The sequence below is a fragment of the Poromitra crassiceps genome (genome assembly GCF_964638095.1).
Source record: "Poromitra crassiceps genome assembly, chromosome: 5".
NCBI lineage: Eukaryota > Metazoa > Chordata > Actinopteri > Beryciformes > Melamphaidae > Poromitra > Poromitra crassiceps.
The window spans coordinates 39,729,221-39,756,096 of record NC_139642.1 but is presented as its reverse complement, the minus strand read 5'-3'; the positions used below and the strand labels follow the sequence as shown (position 1 = coordinate 39,756,096).

The following is a 26,876-nucleotide window of genomic DNA, read 5'->3' as shown; positions in this document are numbered from 1 at the left end:
CCATACCTTGCTAGGCCTACGTGATAAAAAAGGAAATAAAATATATATAGTATATATATTAGTCTAATTGAAAAAAATGCACTTGAAATACACTGGATTATAACATCTGTGATCTGATTTTTTTATTTCTGTCTTTGATTTAATTTAAAGAGCTAATAAAACAAGCTGTTTTATATTTGTGTCCCATTATGGTTTTGTTTTACAATAGTGGAGCAGGCCTAATGCACTAATAATATGGTGAAATCTTCAATTACTGATCTGTGGCTCTGCAAAATTAGCTAAATTGGTGACTTAGCATATATGAGTCTGAGAACACAAATCAGAGAATGTCATGGATTAAGCTACATCTTGAACAAGACAGCTCTGCAACAAACCACCAGCCGGTTTACATTTTTGTAAAGCCAAAAACCATGGTGCAGTAAAAATGTGCATGTAATTTAACAGTGGGTGAACTACCAGTTAACTTGGCATCACTCAATGGATAAACTATCACCCCTATAAGCCTGCATGCCTAGGGGGACATTAGACATTAGTGAAATTGAAGCAGTCATAATGTGGGCTGTAAATTAAAATTAATAATAGATAATAAAAATGCACTTTAAAATAAAAAGTTTAAACATATACCAGGATTTAACAAAACTGCATATAAAAGCGCCAAATTATTCAGGCCAAGGCAGATAAATATGTCAGAGATGCTGCACAACTCTAATAGCATGCTCTATTTCCTGGGAGAAAAAAAAATGCAAATTCTAAAGATCAATGCAAATCTCCATATAGGCTATAGCCTATATATAAACAATTATGTTTGAAAGTGTATAGTGAAATGTTAATAAATGGCAGCATCATGCTTCTTTGCAGGGAGTTATGGCCCTAATTTTCCACTTGAAAACGTTGAATGAAAAGATGTTTGCAAATTAGGCCTACTTACCTTTGCGTCGACCCTCTTGAAGGCGGGCTCATCCTCATCCACCTCGAAATAGATCTCGGTGGTGGTGATGGACAGAGTGCCTGCCGCCACCAGGACCGGGGCGACGAGCTGCGCCGGGCTGCTCAGGACCACTGGGCCTGCAAACATACATGGCACACCGCAACGCTCAAACTTTTTCACCCCAAAACAATTTGGAGATTGTCTCCTCAATGCGAGTTTGAGGTGCGTCAACAGATTATCATGAGGGGACATGATGGTGTAGGCCTGCAGCATCAAGTAAAAAAATAGCATTATGAGATATGAAAATAATAGCCTACCAAGTCATTAAGTAAAATATTTCATAATAAAATGTCTTCGTAAGGTTAACCGCCACAGCGAAGCCGTGTGAACGCATTTTTATTTCTGTATCGCACTCGCGGACCGACCGTTATAAGCCGCAACTATCCAGTGTGTTCGTTAGGCCTATTATAGCTATCCAAGAACAACTCGGACATATTTATTTGTAACACCGGTGATATCATATAAGACAAAACAGCCGCCAGTCTAACAGATATCAAGCTATATTTTCAAGCAAACCACACTAATGCATGTTTATATTTCGCTAAAAGGCCTTATAGGCTAGCATACGTTTGAAAGTAGTAGGCTACTATAATATGATAGGCATGATGAATTTACACTATGAAGATTCACATCTGCCTTAAAAGATGGATGAACTCGACTTGGAAAATAAAAAATGTTAGCCAATAATAACTCATTTTTACGTGGGCTTAGCCTCCCCAGGCTAAATACTTGCTGGAGAACAATCAAATAAAACAAGCTTGCTTTGAACTGCAAACAATTGTACGTCATTTATGGTGGGTTTCTGACCCTGGTCAGCTGATAGTGATCACATCTTTATTCCAGTCTCCTCCCCTCTCTCTCCTCTCTTCATCCTCCATGTTCTGAGATCAGTGTCGCTGCTGTAGAGCAGAGCCGCTACAGTGATTTGTCTCTCCCAGACGAAAGCTCTCGAAATCAGGATATTTATCGATCCTCTAAACTCCAAAGAGCCACTTTAATGTCTCATCAATCTTAATCTACGTTCCTCAGCCAATTATACCCGATAGTGTTACAGGAATACAAGTGGATTTTTTTTGCCGGTCTCAATTCCCACAGCGCCCCTTCATCGCTCTTGCAGGCTGAACAGGCAGACCGCTCCGCCTGGCTTTTTCCTCAGCAGCGTTGCTCGGTTCCATTAACGGTGATCCTATCTGCTGTCTGCTGATGATATCAGCTCGGTCGTTACACATTGCTTACAGGCTTCATATGAGGAGTAAATAAATGCAATAACAGTCTGATTTATTGCATTTGAAATGACGTTGCATGGCTTCGAAAAAAAAGCAGAAAATGTGTTGGATACAAAACTTGGCAATAAATAGCACGGTTCACTGCAGCGCATAGCCTACACCTATCTATAATCGAAAATGTATTATTCTAATTATTGTCATTATTTTGTTGTTATTCATTGTGTAGACTTATAGGCTATTAAAGGCTCAGCGACCCTCTTCGCAGCATGTTTGACCTAGCCTACAATAAAAGGTGTTTGGTTTTATGTCCACTGGAGCCCCTGAACGACGGCCCGTCCACCTCACATAGAAAGAATAACACTTTTAGGACTAAAGCACCAATTGTGTTGTGGCCTCGAGGCCAGGCACAGAGAGAGACACTAGCCTGCAGCAAGCATCCAACCATGGGGAGGATGAGGATTAAGCAGTAATCCCCTCAGGGATCCTGCCATAATTAGGCTATGGCATTAAAATGTTAGGAGAATAATGAAATTATGGGCAAACTGCATGGGATGACTGGTACAGTAGGCCTATATGCTCAAATATAAGCTTAGAATCCTAATAGCTGTTCTGCATAAAAATAAAAAAAATGCAAATATTTGTCAAATGACAGGCCTATTTAATTAAGTGATGAAAAGTATGATTTTTGGTGTACTGTAAGGGGAGTTGAGTAGGAGCTGCAGGAGAGAGGGGTGTGTTATTACCCACAATCCATCCATTGGATTGCTGTGGTAATTAGGCGGAGTTAATTATATTGTACAATAAGTGTATTTTCAGATGAAAAATAAGTGTGGTGGGTGCTGGTACTTGGACACATGAGCAGTATCATTCACTTGTAAATGTGTACATTCTCAGTTACGTCTCTCTCTTGCTCGCGCACGCACGCACACGCGCGCACACACACACACACACACACACACACACACACACACACACACACACACACACACACACATTTATTTAGTGGTGCGCACAGGTGTGTGTTGCTCATTAGTTATTGCATCAGTGATGTCATAATGCCTCCTCGTGTGTGTGTGCTCCCCATTATATCACTGATGACATCATCAGTGTCTGTGTGTGTGTGTGCGCCCCTATGACATCACTGATCAGTCTCGTCACAATGCCTCCTTGTGTGTGTGTGTGTGACATCACTGATCAGTCTCGCACGCCCCCCCCCCCCCCCCCCCACACACACACATTGTTGCTCACATCGGTCCTAACCTCTGCAGGGAAGGATTTATGACATCACTGATGATGTCACACTGTCTACGCATAAGCGTGCAGAACTTCTAACAATTGCGTCTAAAAATGGCATGGCCTCCCTTTGCAATCTGGTCACAATGTCCTCACTCACTGATAACATCACTAATTACATCACTGATGAACACCCCAATTGCTCGAGTGACATCACTGATGACATCACAATTGCTCAAATATGACTGTTAGATAGGATTTATGACCTCATCACTGTCCGTGACATCTCAGTGATTTATGACATCATTGTGATATGACATCACTATAGTAGTAGTCTCGCTGGCCAGCCTCCTCTCCCTTCCGTCCGAGGAGCCTGGGCCCGCAGGTCTCCATAACTGGGATAAACCCTCCCCTGCTCTACTCTGCTCTCCCATTGGAGGCGTCGGTTTCAGACGCTGCCGGATTTCCGCTCCCCGCTTAAGAAGCTCTGTCATTGGCTCCGACCATGTCAATCAGAGTGGCTTCCGCTCCCTCCTCCCTGTGTTGCTGTAAATAGTCCCCTGCCGCCTCAGGGAAAACAATGCTAACTAGCTAGCAAGTTAACGGCAGAAACCTACATGCTAGCTCGTTGCTGCACGCTGAAAACGGCAAGTTGGATTGTTTGAAACTATTTTCCAAGGGCACTGCCGCTAAGCACCACCTATCGCAATCCCGCTATGGAGACCTGCGGCGCCAGACTCCTCGGACGGAAGGGAGAGGAGGCTGGCCAGCGAGACTACTATAGTAGTAACCTGGCCACCAGCCCAAGCCGTCTAGAACTCTATGACATCATCGGGGATTTATGACCTCATCACTATCTGTGACATCATGTGATTTATGACATCATCGGTAGACACCACTAGTGACCTGGCGACCGTCTAGAAGTGTATCACATTATTGGTGATCTATGACGTCATCACTGTCTGTGACATGAAACGTAATTAGACCTCATCTGTGATATGACATCACTATATAAGTAGGTCAATCTGTCTAGGCCTGTATGACATCATCAGTGATTTATGACCTCATCACTGACTGTCTGCAGACAGACCCTCTTACAGATGCCTCAGCCCCTAGTTGCCATGATGTAATAAAAAAAAGAGGCTTTCAGCCTGAAAGATTTTTTTTTTTTTTTTTACATCAGTTCAGCACCAGCGCTTCAAGTGCTCAACATGTTGGTTGTGGACACCCTTTGGTGTTGTTCCTAGTAGAACAGTGGCTCCCTCTGATAGGGATTCTGCCATGTATTTACCATTCCAGAACAGTATAGAGCTCAGGAGACTACATGGTTGTGCATTGCATTCTGGGATTGTTTTTACCATATTGGTTGTAATGCCCCTTGTTTACATCAGTAACTCATTCATAATATTTGCTACAAGACGACGCTACCAGCTGGCATTTTGCCCTGTGTTCAAGCTCCACCCCCTCTCCACCACGAGACCCATTATTGCAGCCTTTCACACAACACGGCCGCCCCACCCGCCAATAAAAGGAAGCTAACGCAAAGAAATGACTCAAACCCAAAGAAAACACCAGCGCAGACACACTGCTCGACAGCAAACAATATTGCGACAGTGGGTGGGTCTCCAGACACTTGACATCACGTTCCCGAATGTCTCTTCCTCTGGTAAGACAGTCTGACTCTGTTTTGATTAAAGTGCAAGAGGAAGGGTGCGCAGTGACATTCTGCAGCTTTTTGGTCCCCCTAAATGTTGACTCCATGGCTACGACCTTGAATTGTTTGCTGATGTATAAAAGCCTTTTCTATTTTTGCAGTGACGCTTTAAAAACAGGCTATTTGATAATGCTATATAGAATAGCATACAAACCACCATCTTTATCATTTGACTATTCAATACAGAGGGAACAAATGATTTTTATCATAAAATTTTGCATCGTTTACGTTTTTCTTTTGATATCACCCTATTCATATCAAGCAATTTGGTAATCATGTAGACCGATCAAGTAGCAGAAAGAGACTTGAGAAGCCAGTTACTTAAAAAGTAGTTTCTCTCTCTCTAACCCAGGGGTTACCAAACTTTGTTTGATCGTGACATGACCCCACATTGACGTCACAAAAATCTAGGGACCCCAGATGAAGGCCGCCCTATTATAGTAGTAATATGCCGACCTATTATTCAAGATTCAAGATTAATTCTAATAACTATAGTGAGTAATCAGATTACAAACGAGGAATTTGACTGAGTGCAAGTATGCAGCACAGTGATCACATCACTATCAGAGGATGGAGCAAAACAGGAAACAGAAAACAATCACAAATTATAAAAAACTATAAAGTGCAAAGTAAAAGTAATTTAAGTGACATATAATGGGGGTAGGTTTGGGAGGATATGATATGGTCTCATTGAAGAAGCGGATGGCAGTTGGGTAGAAGCTGCCCTGGTGACGAGAGGTTCTGGCACTTCCCGGCATCAGTCTTCTGCAAACGTGGAGGGCCCTGAAGAGTTTATGTCCTATGTGGTTGGTGGGGTCGGCAGTGTGTAGGTGTTGAAGGGATGGCAGGCTGCACCCGACCACCTTTTCAGCACTGCCGATGATGCGCTGCAATCTAGAGATGGATGTCCTTGCGGGCAGCAGCAGCATACCAGACTGTGATGTAGGAGGTGAGAATGGACTCCACTCAACTGTGGAGGTGTAGAAAAGTGACGATGCCTTTGGCACCTTGAACTGTAGTAATAGTATAGTAGTAATATCAGACTTGCTCAAGTGACATCACTGGTGACATCATCACTGATGACATCACCGATGACGTCACTCACTGATGACATGCTCGAGTGACATCAGTGATGACATAAATTCTGACTTTAATTTCAGAATTCTGACATTAAAATCAGAAAGCTGACTTTTTTTCTCAGAATTCTGACTTTAAAGTCGAGCTGAAATGAAAAATGACTTTTTAAGTATTTTAGATCACATCACTGGTCATAGAGTGCACAACAATGTATGCTAAAATTTTTAAATAAAAATCAAATTTCTTTGGTTTTTCACATCAAAAGTCAACCATGTCTTCATTTATAATGAAATCTTCAGTGTGCCTACGTCTACGTCAGATAGTACTATCAAATTTCAACCCAATTTCAACCAATAATATGACATGACAGCTGTCAATCAATCTTCATCGCTAGGAGAAAATTCAGAGCAGACAACATGGCTGCGGCTGCCTACATAGGCAGATTTTGCTAGCCCATAAATGTTAAGCCTATAAGTATGCAACATGCAAAATAAAATGAACGGTAATGTCTTCATTTAATGTAGATGCAAATGACATGTAATTGGCTCATTAACTCATATTCCAGGAATATTGCTATTTACCAGCCCATTGCAGCTTCAAGACCGGGCAGCTCTGCGTCAAGGAGGAGGCGGCTGTCCGCCCGGAAGGAGCTGACCGCCCTGTCCTCTGCTCTGGGGCTCGGCACAGTGAACCAGCCAGCGAGTACGTAGTCCATGGGGCCGTATTTACATTATATTGTGTTTGTACATAAACTGTTATTGAAACGTGACCTACAGGTTTCAGATTTGTCGGGTAAAATAGGCACTCAGAGCAGGGCACTCGCCTTGCATCGTCTCAGCTGTCGGCTCGCATTCAGTCAGTCAGTCCCTCTTCCCAGACACGCCCACTTTTCAACGGTCAAATCAAACTTCTCCACATGCTATGTCCCGCCTCTCTACCCTATTTCACTTGGAATAGGCTACGTCACAATAAGGAACCACAATCAATGTCATTTCAGATGGACTTTAATCTCAGAATTCAGACTTTAATCTCAGAATTCTGACTTTTTTTCCTTCAAATCCTGACTTTAATGTCAGCATTCTGACTTTAAATTCAGAATTCTGACTTAAACACAGAACTCAAATAAAATTTTCATGTGACCCTAATCCTCTTCCATAGTTTTATTTATTTATTTATTTATTTACTTACTTACTTATTTATTTATTTATTTATTTATTTATTTATTTATTTATTTATTTATTTATCAGGCAACCCCATTGGAATTGACCCCAAGGTTTGACACCAGTGCTCTAACCCAAGGTCTCCTTCATTCCTTCTCACTTTTGTGTGTGAATGAATCTATTGTACTTATGAAATATTTGATTGGTTTTACTCTCTCTAAATAAGCATGTTGCCTCTGTATTGTCTTCCCTGGAAAAGAGATCAGTATTCATGAATGGGACTAACCCGGATAGATCGAGGTTAAATTCAAACAAAATGGTTGCGGCTGCTGAAACCACACTTCAGAGTGTACTAACACTGTTTTGCTCGACCGGCAGAACAGTCAAATCAACGGACGCTTGTTTGATATGAGAAACGCCTAGGGAGGCTCAGTCTCCTCCCTTCTCTTCCCTCATGCATGCTCATCATAGTTTCTATTTTGCTAGATTTAGGTTACAATGTGAGCAGGCAAAAAAAAAAAGGCTCACTTGATGCCAGTGCAAGCAAAGACGGCATTTCCAATGTTTGTGGGGGAGCAAAACTAATCATGGGTTCGGTAACCACAATTGCCTGGGCCTGAGTGCAAGCACCGCCCCTTTGGCAGCAGCAGCAGGCATTGACCGGGCTCTTGGCAGGGGGGGATCTGTTGTTGACAGGGATCTAGTCCCAGATCTGTCATTAAGACTGGTCATGCCTGAGATGAGATACAGAGCAAGCACAGACAGTACATGCTGGTATACAGCCTTACCCAAAATCTTGCACTGTGAAGGAGCTCCCCTATTGGTAAAAACTCTGGGGTCAGAATAATAAAAATGTTCCTCCCTCCGCCGCTAGGGGCACTAGCCCCGCCAAGGGGGCGGCGGGGCGTCCAGGTAGTGTTAGTGTAGCGGTAGATTCCTTGCTTATACCAACACGAGGATCACAGGTTACCTCCAGCTGGTCGGGGCGCCTGTTCGGGGCGGAAGGGAACTGGTGGGAATAGCGTGACCCTCCCACATGCTACGTCCTGCCGGTGAAGCTCCCCACCGCCAGGTGAAAAGAAGCGGCTGCAATTATAGGGATCCAAGCAGACCCCAAATAATATAAGGGGGCGGTGCAGCGGGATAATGCCAGTTAACAGTGGTTTTAGCGACCGCACCGAGCGTTAGTTAGTGACAGAGCCTACACCTCAACGTTGGAGAAACTATCCTCGACGGGGAAAAATACACTTTTTGTCACTCGGCTTTAGCCCGAGTCACCCAGCGACAGTACTACTGTATTCCCACAAGAGAGAGCAGGTGCCCCTCTCCGGTTCTCCTCCTCGCGTTGGACTGCGTGGGAGTCAGAGATTATAAAAGAGGGGACGAGGAGAGAGCGGTGAGCCCAACTTTCCCCTAGTTACATAAATTGTCTTTAGGAATCTGCACCTAGCATGTCCCTTTCAGATACATACATACAGTAGCTTGTTTCAGCCTTATTTTACCGTTTCTGCTTGTTCTTTCTACTCTGCAAACCTCTATACTGTAACTGGGGGAAAATAGCTCCAAATATATGACTAATAGCCAGGCTATTGAAGAATAGTGCCATTAATCAAGCTATGCTCATTCAGAGCGATAAACACATTTCACTTCCTATACATCCTTCACAATGAAAGCGTCAGAGGAAAGCTTTTAATGTAAAGGAGCTGCAGCAGGAGATGGAGTTACATCCAGGTAACGTCGATGCTCCAGCCCACCCACCAAAGTTACAGTGCAGTAACAGGCGTTAGGGGCGCAGGGTAGAAATGATAGATAGAGGTGCAATTTTCCCTATTAGAAGTCAGTGTACCATCAAAATGATTTAGAAGGTGTTATATTAAAGTATCATATTGGGGCTTTAGAGCACGCTAACAATTTTTTTATTACTTTACATCACATTAGATGATTCCCGCAGTACCATTACCAAAATATCAAGATCGGTTAAACTTTGTTATTCTTGTGTACTAGGGCAGTCCTAGGCTGGGAACCTGACAAATCTGCGACCACTTGTTTTATGTGCATCTGGCTCCTCCCGTTCAGATAGATTTCCACCTGATCTGAGAAGCTAATCACAACTGTTTATCTAATATGGTACAGGTTTGCCATGATGACTGACAGAGGAGCGCCGTTGAGGCATTTTCGTAAACACAAGATGCTGCTGTTATTAGTGAGACTTCGTTTGAGAGCTGTTTTTTTTTGTCGGAGGTAGCAGTGGATGTTCATTTACATCTGAACTAGCCAATATAACGTAAAACAAAACATATGAAGGCTGAAATTCTATGACATTCCCCCGTAAATGAGACAATAAGAAAACTTTGTTCATGTAGCATTTGCTACAAAGTGGTTACAAGACAATTAAGATAAATAAATACACTAAACAACATCCAGCGACAAGTCACTGATGGCCTCTCACCATGACAGATGAGAAACGGCACTCTCACTCCATTGTGGCTTCATCAGCTTTGTTATTGGAGCGTAGGAAATGTTTTTGGAATTTATGATGGCTGCCAGTGCTCAGTATTATATTCTAGTAAAAACCTTGAACCATCGAAGCACAAAACCAATAAGGGACTCTGCTTATTTCAAACACAAATTGTTTCTGTGAGGTACATGTAAAGGGCAGCTTTATTGACCAGTGAGTAGTCCGGCATTCTTGATCTACACTCAAACCTGAGTGAACTCTGGCTAACTTACCTTTTAAAGCCATGGTGGTTACTTCTACAGTAAAGCAGTTCTAATGTAACTCACACCCAGCATGATGCTGGTCAAATTGGATTTGGGCAACCCTCCCCTTGGCGCTATAAGCTGCTGCACCACTAAACAATAAAGTAATTTATTAACGCTGGGCTGGGATATCAGCAGTGGGCAATTCAGCCTCCCTCTGTGTGAGGCTGAACATGGAAATTGCATTCTTTCGAATGGCCAGTGGGGGGGGGGGGGGGGGGGGGGGGGTTGGGTGAAGTGGGTACTGCAGAAACAAAGTAGTTAACATGGAAGTGAATATAATATATACCAACATAGCAGAGCACCAAGATCATGATCAAATCCATCACAGTTCTAAAGTTTACCTATAGTAGACTGTATAATAGCAGTTTACGTTGTGGAGGTTTAGCAGCAGCTAGCAGACTGGAGGCTCACACCATGGATGTATTAAAAGAACACAAGCCAGGCGGAGGCTGGACTGCACTCGGTTGCACCACATGACCCCCCGTGCAGTACACGGATTTCCCAGAATGCTCCGGGAAACATTACCCGGAAATAAGAGTTTTGAGGCTTCATATTGAGGTATCGAAAACCAATGGGTGACGTCACGCTCATTTCATCCATATTAAATACTATCTATGGATATCAGACATAAATTACTCAGCTCTCAGTCTTAATCCATCTCACTACCTTAAGACTGAGAATATTATTATTTAAATCTTTGCATAACGTTAGGTGGCGCTGTTGAAAGCCTTGCATCGGAGAACCAATCATGAGTGTTGTGGGCGGGCCTGCTTTCTGGGGGCAGTGACGCTCATGCAGAACCGGTGTCTCGCAAAACATCGCCGCGTTTGCGGAGAAACATATTAATCACTTAGAAACAAACATAACCTGTTAATAGGACGTGTATCATCCAGCCCCGGCGGCCAGAGGTCTTTCCCCCAGCGATAAGCCCAACTCCCGAGGCTAACGTTACAGAGCCTGCTGATGACTTCACAGTAGCAAGCGGACCACTTCCGGGTAGGAAAAAGTATTGTAAAATAAACAACAGGTATAAACTCTCTTTGCAGCACATCAGTGTCTTGCTCTATATTGGAACTATGAAACATAGCATTGCCGCTACCAAATAAAATTCTAATAATAAATGTAGGCGTGTCTGCTGCCGGCTGTTCTCGCCGGGCTCGAAGAGACAGATTTTGACATTGAAATTCCCAGACGTTTGGTGGTTTGGTGGCGCTGTTGGCGCCGCTCACCAAACGTCTGGAAACCGAGACTAGACATAAATAACTAAAGAAAGAAAGAAAGAAAGAAAGAAAGATTGATTGCAATTAGTCATATAAATAAATTGTTAATAAAGGTTTAACATTTTATTTCTCTTTCCCCAGCTGGTAAGGGCTAATTAATCTCTTAATGGTGGTCCAGTGTAGAGAGGATCATTATTAGTGAGTTTAACTGCAGCATAATTAATAAGATGTCCGTTCTCCCTTCACATCAGTATCCTCACACTCTCGCACTGATGGAAAATACACTTTTATAATGGCCTTACCGTCATCCTTTCCAGGTTGTGTGTGTAGGTGAGTGAGTGAGTGAGTGAGTGAGTGAGTGAGTGTGTGTGTGTGTGTGTGTGTGTGTGTGTGTGTGTGTATGTGTGTGTGTTTCTGCATGTGCTGTGTGTTTATTGGGAGATTGATTCAAAACAATTAATTGATGCATTAGATCTTCGATATTTAGTGTTTTAATATTTTTTTAATCAGCATTATTGCACAATTGTGTAAGAAGAATTGTATTAATGTTTCTTTGCTCAGGTTAGTTTGGATACATTGAGTGACACTTTACTATGGTCTTATTTCAGTGTATTAACCTATGTTAATTGAATTGTATTACAGTAGAAAACATGCTCGGTTAGTACTCACTCTATAATGTATTTATAAGGGTGTAATGACATAATTTAAGAACAGCCATTAAATGTATACAAATTATGGTTAGATTGTGTTAGTGCACCCTAGAAGATACATTAGGCATTGGGGTAATTGTAATACTTAAAACAGTATTATTATGTACTTACAATACCTTTCAGATAAAACACAGGTTAAATAAGGCCATTGTAAAGTAAAATGTCACCAAGCATAGCCTCACATCAGTTTAATCAATGATTGAGTCATCTATAATATGTCATATAGTTGTGACATTATGTGGACTGATCATCGTTCCGGTGTTAGTTTAACTGGAGAAGACTTGCCTCTGGAAATAAACACTCGAGGAAGGAACCGTGCTGAGGAGATCCAAAACAAAACAGAAACGGACACTTATCAAACAGAAACAATTTGTAGCTGGCAAACTTAGGCAATACTGTCCAGATGAAAACAGAGAGACAAAGATATTATCTCCAACCCTTTACTCAACCTGCGCTGCATTGTGCAAAACGCTTGTTATTGGCTGAAACTTCACACATGATGCCATCTTCATGACCTGGTCTGCCTTGCAAAGAGATCTGGTTTTGCAACTAAAATAATCTGATTTAATAAAATCTTTCTGTCTGAGTCACATATTTGAGAGTTTAGATTGTATTTTGGTGTCAAAGCATGGAAGAATTGAGGTATGGTGTACTGCAGATTTAGGTACTACAGTACTGCCTTAAAATTCTATAGTTACTTCTACGACACATTACTTACCATAATACACAAACTATCTTAAATAGCCAGGAGGCTATTGCATTGATCCAAACAATTCATTTCATATAGCTGTAAATAACCCACTGGAAGATAGCAGATAAAAGACAAAAGACAAGTACTAGTCCTATAGCAGAAGTGATGCTTAGCTGAGGTTAATGCAGGTGTTTGTGTACTGACTTACCACCCAGGTTGTCCATCTCCTTCTCCTGCAGCAGGCTGGCAGCATCATCATCTGCCTCCAGCATCAGCTCAGTTTCTGGGTTCTGGTTGGCCACGGCTTGGCTGCGGATGACCTTCCTGGACTTGACCGCCTCATCCTCCTCTGTGCCTGGAGGAAAGACATGTGAGGAAGAGTGTGAATACATCACTCTGAACCCTGCAGGTAAGATTGATATAGGCCAGTCATTAACAAACCTGTGGACTGGGGCCCACTGGTGGGCTGCAAAGGTATTGCAAGTGGGCCGCCAAATCATTTGCAAACATTACGGTTTTCGTAAAAAAAAATAATACAAATAAATATAAAACTAAATATAAAAAATATATATAAATAAAAAACTAGTAATTACTATTGTTATCTATGAGAACGCATTTCTCCATCATTTAATGATACCGTTATTTAATTTGTAATACTTATTTGTTAATTAGCCTATTGCCTCTCACTTTTAGTTTTTGATTTCTGTGTGGTGCTGTTGGACAGCTGCTTTTATCGTTCAAATAAAAAGTGCTCTGAGACTGCATTATCTGCCCTCTGTACGGTTTACGGTCGGATGTGGGCCACAAGCATTTTGTGTGATTTTCAAGTGGGCCATGAGCTGGAAAAGGTTGGGAACCGCTGATATAGGCATAGTAGGCTACGTTAACATGCACGGAGTAACCAGGTAAATGGCCATGCAGTAAAGGTCTTATTCAGGTGACGTTGTTTACATGCACCTTTGATACCAAGCCATTGAGTAACACCGTTTCCATGAAGAAACCAAGTAAGAGAATATTTCTGTTCTATCTGTGATGTCCCACCCACAGATAGAATGGTCCGCCCACAAAAAAGTTAGTTATTTACACCCTTTAAGTTATGCTTACTGCCATGTTTTTTGTTGACATAAAAAAAAAAAAGTACCCACAAGGCTGTGCAAAAGTAAAGGAGCAAGCTGTTTAAATGCCACAGAAACCTAGAGTAACATGACATTTCTCCCAATCGAAATATATGCTTAACTGGATTATTATAACCAAGTTTACATGTGTCAACCCTAAACCTGGTTAAAGGCATATGGCATAAAACAAGTTTAGACTCGTAAAAAAATATCCCTCTCAATCATCATTTATGACCCATAAATGTATAAAGGGTGTATTTATCTGCAGAGACCCTGCCCTCTGCCTGTGTTTTCTTATTGTTTTGGTGGTCTAGGGACTTTTCTGGGCTGCAACCTTTGGGCAGTGTGTGTGCAGCCTCCAGTCAATAACAGGGCACAGGTGTGGTCGAGACTCTATAAAAGGTAACGACCAGCTAGCAAACTGCGGTCAGCGGCAGGAGGCGTGTGCTTCTGGTGTCGTTGAACCGGGGAGGAGGGGCCAAGTTTGAATGCTCTGTTGTTACCAACAGCAAACAACAAATCCTGTATAGTATGGCTTTAAGATCATAGTTGTCTGCGCATGTGCACTAGCGCCGCAGACAAAGGGGAATCTGCTTTTCATAGCATCATCAAATGCATATCACATCTGGCAAACTATGCAGTAAGCAGGAGAATTACAGCACAGAAAATAGTCTTCATGAAATGCCCTATGATTTGTAGATTAAAACTTGATATGAGGTGCTCATTAAAAATAATGTAGACAATAGCGTATGAAAGGAGATTGTCAGGGTAAACACATTGGTTCACTGAATACATTTCCAACATCAGAGGTGTTTCAACCTTTATTTGTAGACAAGGTCAACACAGAAACACTATTGTGTCTTGAAATACCAGCAGCAGTGTCGGGGGAGACATCTCCAGCTCATAGTCAATTAGAGAAATCATTTGCCGCTTTTGGAGACTTGACAAGAGTGAGACTGAGCAGACAGCACAATTAAGACGCTGCTTAGACCAGGGCTTTATCATATGGCTAGTGGAGCTGGAGTACACTCATGGAGAAGAAAGAATCCATACATCCTGCTCATTACACATTTTGATTTATCAGTTTAAATCAATCCATCTCCCACATATGCCTCCCACACGACTGCTCTCGCCGTTATGTGAATTTGTCTTTCTGAAGATCTACGAGAACTTAGACCAGAAACTCTTGTGTTTATAAGGAAGGAAGAACACATATCAAGAAAAGGGAGGCGGCTGACACCCGTCTGACATGACTTCCTTTCAGCGCAGCTCTTAATTCACCTCTCTCCCTCCCCTGAGAAACATGTACCTTGTCTCGGAGAGGTCACATTTGACTGTTGTCAACACTGCTACCGTGAAAAAAGTCTGCTTCCTGCTCTGTCTCATATCTGGAGTGCTTTCATCAGATGGTCTGAGCGTTTCGGAAATGAATTCTGTGCAATGTTTAAAGGCAAAACCCGGGCCGCGGTCGCAGATCAAAGCTGAATGAGTGAAACGTAAAACTGTAATTCTGTAAACCATCATTATGCTCTGACTAAATGAGGGAAAGCTGAGCAGAAGAGCTGACGTTCTGATTGGCAAGTCTGGGCAGAGAGACCGCAGTGGGGAACAGACCAAATAAACCACGCTGATTTCCTCACGCAAATGACCAGCATCAATGTGAGAAGAACTGTTGGGGGCAGCGGTGGGAGGTAGAGGCTCAGCCAAGCAAGCCACTTTGCCCACACTGCAATTTAGACATCACAGAAACAGTAATATGGTTATAAATAATCAGAAATGAAGAGCTATGACATGAAGGAGAAAATGTGCTGACATGAAAAGCTATCTTCTCGTGAGTGATAGCCCATTGGCTCAGAGATGTTCTTGTATTAAAGTGCGGCTGTGAAAAGTGTTGCCATTTATCAGGATTAAAGGCCTGGCGGTGCGGCGGTGTAGGGGCGGACTCATTTGGAAGGTTTTGCCAGTGTTCACCTTGACCACTGTGCAACTAAGCAAGGAACAGAATGACCTGTTTCATATCTGCCATAACTCATGTGAGAGTGACCTCAAATTAAAACCTAGAGACCTGAGTGAACCCTGGGACTGATGCTGTGTGGACATCCAACCTTCACCACTGGAAGGGTTAAACATTACATAATGGCGTTTTGTTTTTAGGTGTATCTGGTTTTAATTCTAATGAAATGCCATACTCACCTGGAAAGCTTATGCTATGCTTAAAAAAGCTTAAAGGGAGGTTTTGCCGATTTTCAACCCGCTTTGTATCATTACAATGTCATAATTACAATGTTTTCCTCCACCGAGAGCTCCGCAGTTTATTCCAGCACTTCCCTGTACAGAATGATGCAAAACGCATAATTCTGTACAGGAAGTGAACAGGTTTTGCTCGAGAGCGGCTGTTATTGTTTCTTTTTCTTTTCTCTGTAAGCGCACATCCACGGAGAACCGCATTGAGAGCCTTAACGAGCGTTAATGACCCCTACCAGCAGGAGGGGGCGGAGTTTCTGCAGGCAGTCAAACGTGGATTACTCGATGCAGAAAGCATATAGAGAAGGTAAACACTGTCCATCTGCTTTATGTTACCGAGATTATAATGATACAGAGCGGATTGAAAATCGGCAAAGCCTTCCTTTAATGTATCGTCAGCAGATCACCTGATCAAAGAGGGTGATACTCAATCAAATAAACTTGGAACCAGAAAATTACAAAACTACCAAGCAAAATAATACAAAATGTGAACAATTTTCTTAATTTATTATCAGCTGAACATGGATCAAATACATTAATTGTTCCAATATTTGACTTGAAGTAGAATAAAATGTATACTAATAGAACCCATAGAAGAGATTTGGCCTACGTCTTGTTGTATTATGGCGCTACACCCGGGAACATTGATCTCATTGACCTTATGAAGCCAGACTTTCAATCAACAGCCATTGGCTTTAGCGTTGCAAGGCCTGTATAACACTCCCAGCAGCTTCAGTTCACGCATGCTCTCCAGCCCTTCCGCTCTACAGGAACAGTGCCAGCAGAGGCCACTGATGATCACCGTCCTCATGGGTCCACTTGCTCAATCACTGAGTTGAAACTCTGCCTAGGGGTGGACCATCTACACTGAGTAAAGTGCACTGTAGAGTTTCAGAGACCTACTGGAGGCTGGTGAAGACTTATTTGATCATGTAGAACATGGAAATTCAAGAAATCATCATGCCAAATCCCATTTATTACTTAGAATCTGCTCTCTCTGAGAAACAATTTCTGTTCTGGCCATTTGACAAACTTCCTTGCACTGACATTTTCTTTTAAAATATTTTTATATATTTTTTATATATACTGTGCAAGGCTGAAAATCAGAGGGTCAGATATTGTTTTAAATTTCACCTAACATTACTCACCTTCAAATAATGCTTGAAGAAATAATAAATTATTGATTGTTAGGGATGCTAACGGTGACGACCAGCATTGAAATTAAATTGCACATCTTATTCTAATTCTACCTGTTGTATTGACTTTGTCCCACTTGTTTCTTAATCTCAGATGGTGACAAGATACTACTTAGACACAAAACTGCTGAGCCCAGGCTCTGACATGACATCACACAGCAAAACAGCATCTAATTCTTCACTTTGATACTTGGTGTAAAAGCTGCAGAGTTAAATATGCTATGGGATCCTTTTTTACGTAACAAAAGGAAAGTTGAGTTACATAACTGAACGACTTCCAAGAGAATGAACATGCGCAGCATTCTTTTCTCTGTTTCACATCAAACACAGGAATGATGACATTTTACTTAAAGTTGCAGGGTGATGAAATAAAGTAGATGTATGCATTTGTGAACAAGCTTAAAGCTCTGGTCAAATAAACTTTATAATCTAAGAGAATGGCCCCCGCTCTGGAAATATCTCAGTCTTCAGTAGTTTTACTATTCAATATGGAATAGATAAGAGTTGAAAGGCTTTTAAAAGACTGTTGAATCAACTACAATATTGTTGCCAGGGGTCCATGTTTCATATATTGCAAGAAGGCTGGGGAATTTTGTGGCATGGTCCTTTCACTTTTATAGCCTCAGCAGAGTCAGGGAGCATGTGTTTTTCTACAGTAAGTCTCCTATATATTACCGTATACACCCTGCCTCAACCACTTCACCGCCACTCCTTCAGAAAAGAAATCCACTGCATAATGTTTTACTTATGCTCCAACTTCTCTTCGGGAGAAAAAAAGCCAATCTCACAAATACGTCGGGGTAATTCAATATACACAACTATAAATAAAACACCAAAATAGCTCAACATACTCTGCTCCTTTTTAGACGTTCTCATGAAGTCTCTATGGCGTGATCAGAATGATGCAAGACTGCTGTAAAATGGCAAATGGTTCTTGCAGAGATGGCAGAATGTTTTGTCAACCAATCACTGTGGATATTGCAGAAGACACAAAGCTATCCAGACCCCTCAAAACACAAAACTGTACAAGGAGCTTATAGCTTTTGCAATAATTTGTGACTCTAGAGTGTTTGTTGAAATGTTTCTCTGTTTTTATTCTCTCTCCCTCTGCCAGATAGATGCTTGACTATAGCATTATTAAAAGCCATATAGTTCCATGGCCCACTTACTATAGTATCTTATCAGCGTTTTGGCCAATCATTCCAACATCCATATGATGCCCTCTATACAGTGTTTCAAATATATCTCTTCCGTTTCCCAGACTTGCAGATCGCGCTCCCGCCCTCCTACGCTCTCCCTCTCAACGGGTTCCACATTCCACATGGCTAGAAAAAGTCCGGTCCATGGGATTGCATTACCGCTGGGGGAGATGCAGCTCTGCCCTCTGTCTCATTACTTTTATTTACCGCGTATTGAAAGATGAAATGGGGATGACAAAAAAGAGCAGAAAAGAAAACGACAGCTTCGTACTTCCTGTGATGCAAGCCATCCGTTTCGCAGACTATGTATTTTACAGACTCTGATTTGGAGATTTTGTTCAAGTAAACATTATAACTTTGATGCAGGGGTGGGGGGGGGGGGTGGGGGGGGATGGGATGGGGGGGGGGGTTACACTGTGCAGGCGCTTCCTCTTAGAGTAATCTTTATTCAATATCCTGGATGTGCAGTGCGTGTCTACTGTGCTGCCGCCGGAGGTTACAAACAACGTCATCTTCTCCCCATCAAAACATTAACAGCAGTGTCTAATAATACCCACATCTGGAGCTCAACATTTGATACTGCACAAAAGCGTTCTTGAGCACATTGCATATTTGATGAAAGCAAAATAGGCCACACTCAAGGGTGCACATTTGCATGTCAGTAACCTCCCCCCCCACAACCCTTTTGATGTCATTTGTCACTGCTTAATATCATTGATTATAAAGCAGGAGAGGGCTAATATCACATAACGGGGCATCGTAGTACTATGGAGTTGGTAGAGAGAGCAGTAAAGATGTCCGCCCAGGCCAATCACAGTGCAGCAGGCTCTGAGAGGAGCCGCTCACCTGAAAATGAGACAGCAAGGACACCCGGAGGTAAAACACCCCGTTAAACACTTGGATCAATATTAACCTGACTTCCATTTCATGCTTGCCCAATTCCAATCACCTAACAATATAGTCTGATGGCGGGCGGGCCGGGCTGTAGCAGCGCAGGTTATTACAGAAACAGAAAAGTGCTGGCTAAGCTGTCAATGCTGCTAATGGACAGAGAGGCAGAGTTTAAGGCAAGAGTTTAACCTCCCTTCACACAGGTGAGCACTAGGCCAGGCTGATATTGGGTTTTGCCAGTCAATGTCATACATCTCCACGTCTTCCTCCGTGACCACGGATACATAAAATAGTCTGTAAAACCTTTGCACAGTTCATTATTTTGTTATGAATAATGTTTTCTGTAAATTAATTGGCCAAACGTATCCCAGAGGATCCCTGCCATGTGTGGGGTGTTTTTAGTGTCTCATGATGTATAATGTAGGCTATATAAAAGCTGTTTCACCGATTTTTTCCCACAAAAATTCCGGGGGGAAAACACATAATGTTTTTCTGGGGAGCGGTTGATGTCAAATACGAGAAAATATCAGCTATTGGCAGCTTCAATCATCCTCTCTCACACATTCTCCTACACTCCCTATGGTTGAGACAGTTCAATTAAAACAAAAACAAAAACAAAAGAAACCTCGCTGACAGCAAAAGTCGTATTCCTATTTAATATTTTAGAGAAAACAAGGAAGCCAAAGTCTCACGACGCTGTCAGAAAGTGTGTCGGCCGCTCACTCACTGAAATGTTCTTTGTGAAAAAGAAATGATTTGGTTCTTTCATGCTTGCTTTCATTTCCCCTCAGTGAGCTCATGAGACTGACGTTTACTCTGAGCACAACAGTGCATGTCTGCCCTCTTCAAACTCAACATGCTGAGCATATATTGTCATATCCTGCTGTCAAACCAGGAACTGCGTATTCAATTTGGACGACCCACCGTTCCACCAATAGTCCCCAGACTTTAAAGCTGTAATAATGACCCGCGAGGGCCAACTCAAACAGGCCTTTTTGTTTTTTGACTCTGATGCCATCATTGCCTATGCAGCCGGCAAGCTGCTCACAGTAATAAGTTCAATAGAGCTCCTCTGTCAAATCTCAGAAAAAAGGTTTGGATGTTGCGACTAATAGATATCCCACCTCTTACCCTCTGCACCAGGGTTATCTGCTAATGACAGGTGTTATCTTGAATACCATACTTCATCCTAATTACAGTACAAGTGAACAACCATAAAAAAAAAACACAAACTGTCAAGGTACATTCCAAACACACTGCTAACTGTCACTGGCACCGAAATCTACCGAAGCTCTGAAAAGAACAAAAAAGATCCCTCTCATTTAGACTCGTAAAGAAACACATCAAAGCCTGCTGGAATACGCCTGAAGGTGCAGCTCGCCTCTCTGGGAGAGTAGGAAGACCATCTGACCACGGGCGATCACTTTCACTTGACAAGCGTATATACATTATTCCTCTCATTACAATCACCACAAGGACGTCTTCAATCAGCTACGCTGAGACACCAATGGCCAATCAATGAAGATAAAATTGATAATGCAAAAGGGTTTTCTAGTGATTTGATGGACTGAATCACATATCATGCAGTTGTGTTTGAGAACCCACCTGAAGACATTCCTAACAGCTGTCGCTGAAGCTGCACTAGGCAAGACTTTAATGTAGAAATCAATGTTTCCTCAGTAATTTTATGCAGCTGTGGTGCTTGGGGGGATAATTCCATTTTGTCCTGTATAGTGAGACTAAATTGCAATGTTAATTATTAGATGTTTGCCTCTTTTGTCTCTTTGATATCCATTGGTCTATAATCGATCACACCAGAGTTGGTAAACATGAGGCGGCTGTGTGCACATGATTTCTGGGTAAGTTCGAACCAAAGAAAAGTCAAACATTTCAAAAGTGGTTCGTTTGGTGGTTCATTTCAAAAGTGGTTTGTTTGGTGGTTTCAAACAGAGTGATGTAGTGAGTGTAGTCTGTGATGTAGTGAGTGTCTCAAGCCAACAAAGAAAATAAGCCGTATAATTGTGCACCATGAAATATTCCCTTTTCACTATAGATGTTTCTGTTGGACCTCTGCTCTAATTAACTAGATTACTTGTTGGATTGTCAAAATAATATTTGTATTATTTTTGTCAGCTACAGGCCAACCTAGGCTGTGCCAAAGACCGGTTAATGTTGTTGCAATTCCTCGGTCACCAACAGAGGTCGATAAAAGTCAAAAATTATATAATGCCCCTTTAATATTGATAAGCAACCTACAGTAAGTGCTATTTGTTTCCCCCAATCCTCCCAACAGAATTATCCCACACCTCACAAAGAACCCCCCCAAATTTGCTTATGGTAAAAAAATAACGGAACCACCAGAAAGTCTGAAGCAGACGGTGCAATTATTGCATGTGTGTCTCATATATGGACCACCTGCAGCCAAGACAGCAGCTGGCATGTGTTTATCTCCACGCCTGCCATGATCTCCACACAGCAGCCATGGCACAGCTAGAGGCTGAAGGCAGCCAGATGACATCCTGACCCAGCCAACGGTCAGCCTCACTCGCTCCAACACTGGGACACAAATGAGGTAATCGCACAGTGTGACCATTGTGACCGTGTTGCTGAAAGTCTACACAAACATGCATAACTAGGGCAACAGGGCTGGGTATTGTAATAGAAACTATCACAGTATTGTTTAATTACGATACCAGTATCAATACCAGTACCCTTAATACTGATACCAATAGGGTACTTCATTCAATACCTTTTTGTGTTATGTGTAGTATAGCCATACTTGTGAATGTTTTGGTGGCATCTCAGCATGCTGAACTGCCACCTGCCACTGCTGCTGCGGTAGTGGGCCAATCACACATTGCATTCAATTGAAGAACGCTTGCTGTGATTGGCTGTGAGCAAAACCACACAAATAGTAATTTCTTTCTAGATCTGATACAAAAAGGATTGAACGCAGGTATTGTTTGACTTCGATACTACATTGTACTAGGGTATTTGGTTGACCTTAAAGGTATCGAGTATACCAGCCCTACACACACAAGTTAGTATATATATGGTGCAAATTTGATATCGACCATCACCAAATACACATCTGACTACTCAACTGAATGTAATGCACTGCTTGTTTTTTGTTTTCTATACAGTAAATAAAGTGCTTCTTTATTAGGATGAGAAAAGGTAGGAATTCAGAATCAATCATTTTGCCCCTGTTCCCTTTAATACATTTGCTCTGCTATTCAATGATGTGCAGGAGAGAACAGAAGGGCTGAGGGTGTTTCATAGTATCGAGCGGCTTCCTTTTAAAAGGCGGCGTTGCGTGACATAAGGCCGTGGCGTAGCGTGACATAAGGCCGTGGCGTAGCGTGACATAAGGCCAAATTGACACAAGGTGGTGGGCAGCACTACAAGATCGTCTGGGTCAATCACAAAAGTTTCAGACAAAGAGCACAAAACAATAAAAGGGGAGATCCAATTTGCTATTAACTATGTGTGGGGGTGGGAAGAAAAAAGTGCAATAAAATGGAAGTGTCATGTTCAATTGGCAGGGTCCATAAATATGTTACCTATAAAAATGACAATGAACTTGCCTGGGTCCAGACCTTCGAGTCCGCCCACTCTCCACGGAGTTGACAATTCAGTCTGATATCAGGCCAACAGTGAACCTCTCTCAGCTAAGCATTAGGCCTGCACTGGCTTTAGTACAAATCTAAAATGCTTTACTCAAGAGCCATATAGAGACATGGCATCATCGAATATATAAAAATGATTCCAGTATGAAAGGGCAGACTCACCATAGTCTTGCAATGACTTGCATGCGATGTCCAAATGGGTGGAGCCAAAGGCGTTCCTTACAAATCTCCGCCTCCTGCGCAGGTCGTCCTCCCAGTAGTCGAGACGCCAGAAGTCGTGCAGCTGACTGCGAGGAGAGACACAGGAAGACAGGAGGGTTAGACGGAGCACACAACCCTTAGTGATGGTCCGATTACAGCAGCTCCTGCCTTATCATGGGACAGCATCTTGAGGAGAAAAATCCGGCCACAAATAGCAGATTTATTAGGCAGACTAGTGGCATGTTCTGCAGAGGCCCGGTAATGCTCGCCAAGCTAAGGCCTATAGCGTCAGAGCAGCAGGCCCGGTAATGCGCGCACCACTAAGGCCTATAGCGTCAGAGCAGCAGGGAGCAGCAGCAGCCGCTGCACACATAAATCACACGCACTCCCATTAACAAATACAGCATCAAATTACAAGTATAAATGGCACAGCTTGCCTCCTTTTTTACAATGTTTTTTAACAAGTCTTGTAAATCAAAGGTAGGAACCTCAACGCAGACAGCGTGGGGTTTAATGATCTGGGGTCTTGGGGCGGTTGAGGCATGAGCCTATAAAACACCCCCCCCCCCTGCATATGTGGAGCCATGATTAAAATAATGTGCTGAAATATTCATTGAAATGATTCCCAAGGCCCTGGAGCAACCCAACAGAAAATTGCATTTTTATTCATTATTAATAACAGCGAATTAGGGTCATAAAAAAGGGAGAAAAAGAAGAAAACAGTTCCAGCATGTGGTAACCATCTTTGTAAATGATTATTCCAACATTAGTGAGGACCTGGGATAATTTTATTGCTTGCAGCTAATGCAAACCATTAAGCGGCAGGACTAGCATCAGGTTACTAAGTGCTGCTCATTTCAGAGTGTGCCCCTGCTGGAGATATTTCAAAGCCTCCGTGCTGCCTTCAGGGTGTGCGCCCTAGCTGGAGATATTTCAAAGCATCCGTGCTGCCTTCAGAGGGAAATGCAGCACGGGAGGTGGAGAGGTGGGGGGGGGGGGGGGGGGGGGGTTATGGCTGCTAATTGACTCTGCTTTGGGCTGAGGAATACATAAGAGGAGAGTGATGATTAAAGTAATTGGTGCACAGATGACAGTATGGTAGGAGGTGATCACATCACTCTGGCGTGTGGGTCATTTTCACTCTCAGCCCAATGTGAGGAAATACAAAGTCGCTCTGTTTCATTCTTTTCCCCCGCCGCCCCAACTTCATCAGCTATCTGTGAATGGGAGCAGAACTCTCCAATACCTCTGGTTTTATAATGAAAACAGTTAAACCAATGCGGATAGCAGTTTTACTACTATTCTTTATGTTTCCCCCAGAAAAATAAAGTACATTTAGTATTTCCTGACTAACAGAGGTTTTTGTGCTCTTGCCGTCTTTACCTCCACATTTTTTTTTAAACACAAGTTAAAAGTAGAAACAGTCAGCCGCACCATGCTGCAACAATGCCTTGGATCTACAGTAGTACAGTGTATCCAAATACAAGTAGAGCTTTCTCCCCGTGTGTACAGGATACAGTAAGTAGGCCTACTTGGCAGGCAGCTGCACATTTCATTGTACGGTTTCTGCCTCTTTGGCTGGCACAATATTGAAGCAGTCTAAACAGATTAAAGTGTTACAGAGGAATCACATCGCAAAATACAGCCTCCTTGTCCGATGAATATAATATCTACAAATGTCAGAAATCAAGAGGCTCAGGAGACTTAGCCAGGCTTTGACAGCAACAAGAGCTCAGTTTCAGTTAAATATCAATCAAAACAGTGTGCATGTGCGTTTGTGTGTATGTGTGTGTGCAAGCGTTATGCGCAAAGTATCCTGAGCTGCTGTATGCAAAGCAACACCGAACGCCTTGAGCTTGTCCCCTGTCAATCTCCCTCCGAGCTTAGCGGAGGAAAAGAGAGATGTCAGTGGGTGGAGAGGAGAAACCCACGTAAATGCTATTGTAAACGCTAGATTACACAGTGCGAAAAATGTAAATCCACTGTAGGCAACTGGGTGATTACCCCTGCAGATTATGCCCCCCTAATTCTCAGTACAAATAGACAGCAGATGCCAGTAGGGGGATAAATCCGCTACTTTGAAGATTTCCTCTTAACAGTATTATATGCATTTGATGCATTCCATTTGGTCAGCTTAAGGATCATCATTTGTGTACAACAACTTCAGTAGAAGCCAACAATATTTTTTATTTCACTTTAATAGGTATCAAATGCTGCGCAACAAAAAAGCCATACCCCGAGTTACGATGATTGATTAACCAAGATGTGTTGGACGTTAACATTTTGATTTCTCTCCCCCTTGTTCCCTATTTTGCACGTGTTTTCAGTTTGGATGTGGTGTTGTGGTGTTTGACTGGGACCTGTGATATTCTAGACCATGTGGTCAGTGCTCCACCGGATTTGGACTGTGCCAAAGTGCCGTGCTCTCACTCTCTCTCTCTCAGGGTGGTCCACAAGAGCTCAGGAGGAATCAACACCCAAGGGAGATCCACAGCTGGAGACTACTGAGCTCACACACACACACACACACACACACACACACACACACACACACACACCCCTGCAGTATAAAGACACTTCTCGAGTGGCACCCAGCCACCAAGCAGCATGTCCCAAATGCAGGGTGAATGATAAGGAATAAGCCAGATGTTTCCACTGCTTCTGACCCATGTGTCTACTCAAAAGCATCTAGTAAAATTGGGCTTTGTGCTCATATGTGACAATCTGGTGAAAGAGTAGGGACCCGTGAAATCGCACAAATCAAGATAAAAGGTTGTATTTACACAGGTTTAGATGTTGAAGAATGCAATCAATATAACAAGCAACAGTAGTTTACTACTACTAATTTGTTAGCAGACTAAGCTTGTTCAGGGGAAACCAAGCTTGTTCCAACTTTCAGGGCGATTTTCTCTGAATGTTGCTTTTAGGAGTACAAACATTCAAATAAGCCTATCTTCTTCAACTACTGTATTTTCAGATTTCAATGTATGACGCATCATTTGAAATATTACAATGTGCACTTTCATAATCTATTAAAAAACACTGAAAAATGACCTTGTACTACTTGTTAACCCAAAACACCAGTCCCTGTCACATTATGCACATGTGTGGGCGTCCGGGTAGTGTAGCAGTAGATTCCCTGCCTACCGCGCCCCCATGTTACCTCCGGCTTGGTCGGGCGTGGGAAGCCGGATTGTGTCCTGGTCGCTGGATTAGCGCCTCCACTGGTCGGTCGGGGGGCCTGTTTGGGGCGGAAGGGAACTGGTGGGAATAGCGTGATCCTCCCACGTCCTACGTCCTGCCGGTGAAACTCTGCGCTCTGTCAGGTGGAAAGAAGCGGCTGGCAACTGCACATGTGTCGGAGGAAGCATGGTGCTAGTCTACGGCTCTCCCCAGATCTGCAGAAATGCGCAATATGCTCCATACATTATTGTAGATGATAGCAGACCGAGAGATTAAATTCGAGTAGGTAATATCACACTGCTTCTGTGTTGAGATCTTTAATTGAAGCTACTTTTTGCCATTGTCTCTGTAACAACAACAAATTGTGCATCCAATGGCATCCTTTATGAAGCTCTTGACTCCCTTATTGTCCACGTCAAACGTGTCTGGCTTCATG

At 42.6% G+C, this 26,876-nt stretch overlaps 1 protein-coding gene across 4 annotated transcripts in view; it reads right to left on the bottom strand.

The window, feature by feature from the left end:
* nbeab (neurobeachin b) overlaps positions 1-26,876 on the bottom strand; it is a gene marked incomplete at both ends in the record, with an annotated part of 283,508 nt that overhangs the window by 73,406 nt on the left and 183,226 nt on the right. For 3 of the 4 annotated variants that reach the window (XM_083636986.1, XM_083636987.1, XM_083636989.1), the window contains 3 exons: positions 929-1,065; positions 12,991-13,137; positions 23,219-23,343. In XM_083636986.1, coding sequence (XP_083493112.1) covers positions 929-1,065; positions 12,991-13,137; positions 23,219-23,343 — 409 coding nt within the window. Of the gene's footprint in view, positions 1-928; positions 1,066-12,376; positions 12,410-12,990; positions 13,138-23,218; positions 23,344-26,876 lie in introns of all 4 variants that reach the window. The other variant, XM_083636988.1, reaches the window with a different exon arrangement.